This window comes from Rhagoletis zephyria, unplaced genomic scaffold (genome assembly GCF_001687245.7).
Source record: "Rhagoletis zephyria isolate East Lansing unplaced genomic scaffold, Rhagoletis_zephyria_1.1 Rzeph_scaffold_03495, whole genome shotgun sequence".
In the NCBI taxonomy this organism is placed as follows: domain Eukaryota; kingdom Metazoa; phylum Arthropoda; class Insecta; order Diptera; family Tephritidae; genus Rhagoletis; species Rhagoletis zephyria.
Genome location: NW_016160578.1, coordinates 59,463 through 62,418, shown reverse-complemented (window position 1 = coordinate 62,418; position 2,956 = coordinate 59,463). Strand labels below are relative to the sequence as shown.

Sequence of the window (2,956 nt, the reverse complement as noted above, 5' to 3'; positions counted from 1 at the left end):
CACACATACATAGATATAACATGTATGCAAATTGTGCCAAAAATATTTAATAAGTTATCTACAGAGATGTTTTATGTAATTTATAGTGGGCCGAATATTAAAAACCAGCAATTCAGACATTGCAGAGAAGAACGAATGCCCGCCTGCTAAATTTCTTTTATTATTGCATTTCGTTATTTATTTTAAAGCAGATTGACATTCGAATTGCAATAGCTTAACGAATTTGCAATGCAATGTTTATTAATTCTACTGCATAAACTGCCAATTAGCGTTCAAATCTATATTCTATAATACGAACACCTTAAAAAATGTGTTTTTGCAGATTAAAAATTCTGAGAAAAAACATAATGAGGTTTAGAAAATTTAGACCCCTCATAAGGAATTTCTGAATTTAAGAAAATACACTTAGCTAAAGCATTTGTCAATAGAAATAGGTGATTAACACGAATGTATAATTGTTAGAAAGAAAGTTTATTAAAAATTTACAAAATCTTATAACGCAGAATTTTCATACTGATTGTAGTTTTCTTAGGTATAAATAAGTATGTACGCATCTAAATGCTAACGTCGAACTCAAGTGCATACTCGGCCTCGGACAACCCAATGTATGTACATATATATGTTCAAATTGAAAGTCATCCGTTGATTATTTTTTTTTTGTATTTGTTAAACGATGTTAAATACATTTTAGTTTTATGCTTAAATTCTTGTTTCATGTAATCAGTATGCAAGCAGAAACCAAAATTAAGAATTTAATGTTAAAATAATAAATTATTTATTGAAAAAGTAAAAATAAAAATAACATTAACAAAAACTAGAAAAACTAACAACATTTTGGGACTTAAATATTAGCTTATGTATATGTGAAGTTGTAAATACATTACATTCACAGTCCCACAATTTTTCCGCCAATGATATCCAGTTGCGCTGTGATACCTTTCGAAATAGAGCGTGCAAGGTCTTTGGGTTTCTGTAAAAAAAGAGAGAATTTTAAGAATCAATTTCAGGCGTAGTTCAGAGAACTGCATAATATAAACATATTTATAGTAAACAGTGCTGCCATATAAATATGTAAATCAATTTAGTAGTTTAATAAGCAAATATAATAAAATTCCCGTTTTTAAAATAGCGAACATAGATTTTGGCAAATAAGCGATTTCGCATAAATTTGGGCTTCTGATTTGCAAAAAAAGTCTTTGAGCCAGTGCATTAGAGAAACTCAAAACCAAAACAGAATCGATGTTTGATAACACAGCATTTACAAGCACAACTTTTTTCGTTGCAAATGTGCATGGCTTTTGCAAAGTGGAGCGAAAGTGATAAAAGAAAGCTTTTGATAGCTTGCAAAGCTTCTGAAAATATTTTGCCATATACCCATTCGCTATTGTAAAAAATCTTGTTTAATATAAAATCGTTTAAATTTGCCGCCAGTACGATTTTTGTGAAGACCGCCTGCAGGAGGGCTTGGGTATTAGAGGGCATTAATAATAATAATAGAATCGCGATTATACATATGTTAGTGTTTGGCCGACCTTCTCGTTCGATTTGATGTTGTCACACAAAGGGGAGCGACCTACACTTTTACGTCGACTCCGAACGGCGACTGTATTTTTTTTATCAGAAGCTCTTTTTTAAGGCAGAAATACAATCGGCTGTACATGTTAGGCATTATCGATATTAAAATATATAATTCTCGATTGCCCGATTGCTAGAAACATTAATGCTGAGTACAAAAAAGCACTAAGTAATAACAGCGTGCAACTGAAAATTTTACACACACACAAAATCAATATACTCCTTTTTCTCTTTGATTTAAGTACACATCTTCATATCGAAGGCATATCCATAATTAAACATTTAACATAAATAAGCACAAAAGCTGTACTTACTTGTATAAAAGCGTTGAGAATATTTGAAAAAGCCTCATAGCCATTCACAATAGAGCGCGCTAAGCCATCGAACATATCACCGTTATTGCCGTACTTTTCATGCTCACTTATTGTGTCCACAATGGGTTCCAGCTGCAGAAACAAAAGCAATAAAAGATAAATAAAAAGGAAATTAAAAACAAATGCAATTCACATATTAATACATACATATGTATGTATGGAGGTACTAATGTTGAAGAAAAGTATTTTTACATGGTTTTTGACAAAAAGCTTTACAGGTAAGAGATTGTATGTATGCAGGTGTAGGTCATTACCAGGTACTGTGTATGTATGTACTTACATTGGCCAAATCGGCTACTTTCTTCTGAGTCTTGTCATATGTGCTATAAATCTTCGATGGTATGGCTTCCTTTTCCAAATTCACTGACTCGGCAGTTTTTTCTTGTGTTGGCAGCAAAGATATCTGCAAACGGCGAAGAGGTAAAGAGGCAAGAACAAAAAATTCAATTTAATTCATAAATGACAGTTTAAATGCTTTGACTCTGCGCACCCTAAATCCGCCTGAGCTGCTGCTGCTGCTGCTGCTGCTGCCGCCATCCTCTGCCTGCGAGTGCACAGTGTACTCAGCCAACTGGGTTTCATCGACACGAAAGTTTGGACTATTGTCAGCGGCAGTGTTCGCATCGTCAGCTACGATGGCTACGTTTTGGGCGGTGTCGCTTTCAGCCTCAAGCAGAGCCTGGCTTTTGTCCACCACTGATTGCGCAAATGCTGCATCATTATTGCTGGTAATTGGATGCGCTTGAGCATGAAGCGTTAAAAGTAGCCAAAATGCCATGAGCTGTGACACAATAGGCAACATTTTAAGCTCTTTGAATTTTTTGATTTTAAGTATTTAATTGAATTTTAGATTTTAATCACTCTCCCTCCGACGACCGCAATGCAATGTTAAAAGCGCATGCGCACGCGCAACTTCAAGCTCAAAAATTCAACTGAACTGTTGAAGGCAAGCGTTTTATTGGTTTGGTTCGCGCCTTGAACATTACCACATAGCCGTTGATGGTGTA

General features: G+C 34.5%; 1 protein-coding gene across 1 annotated transcript; it reads right to left on the bottom strand.

The window, feature by feature from the left end:
• Window positions 1-847: 847 nt before the first annotated feature.
• LOC108369115 (uncharacterized) lies at window positions 848-2,909 on the bottom strand. The gene is made up of 4 exons (XM_017624114.1): window positions 2,440-2,909; window positions 2,230-2,352; window positions 1,890-2,021; window positions 848-970 (listed from the first exon to the last, which is right to left on the bottom strand). Exons 1-4 carry the CDS (start codon window positions 2,749-2,751, stop codon window positions 887-889), a joined length of 651 nt encoding a protein of 216 aa, XP_017479603.1. The 5' UTR covers window positions 2,752-2,909; the 3' UTR covers window positions 848-886.
• Between the last annotated feature and the right edge of the window lie 47 nt (window positions 2,910-2,956).

What these genes read in the sequence shown, in the direction of transcription:
- LOC108369115 (XM_017624114.1), bottom strand. Translation starts at nt 2,751, where the DNA reads ATGTTGCCTATTGTGTCACAGCTCATGGCATTTTGGCTACTTTTAACG. An exon ending in GCAGCTCAGGCGGATTTAGG is followed by an intron (nt 2,353 to 2,439) that starts GTGCGCAGAGTC and finishes CGCCGTTTGCAG; the next exon opens with ATATCTTTGCTGCCAACACA. An exon ending in AAGTAGCCGATTTGGCCAAT is followed by an intron (nt 2,022 to 2,229) that starts GTAAGTACATAC and finishes TTGTTTCTGCAG; the next exon opens with CTGGAACCCATTGTGGACAC.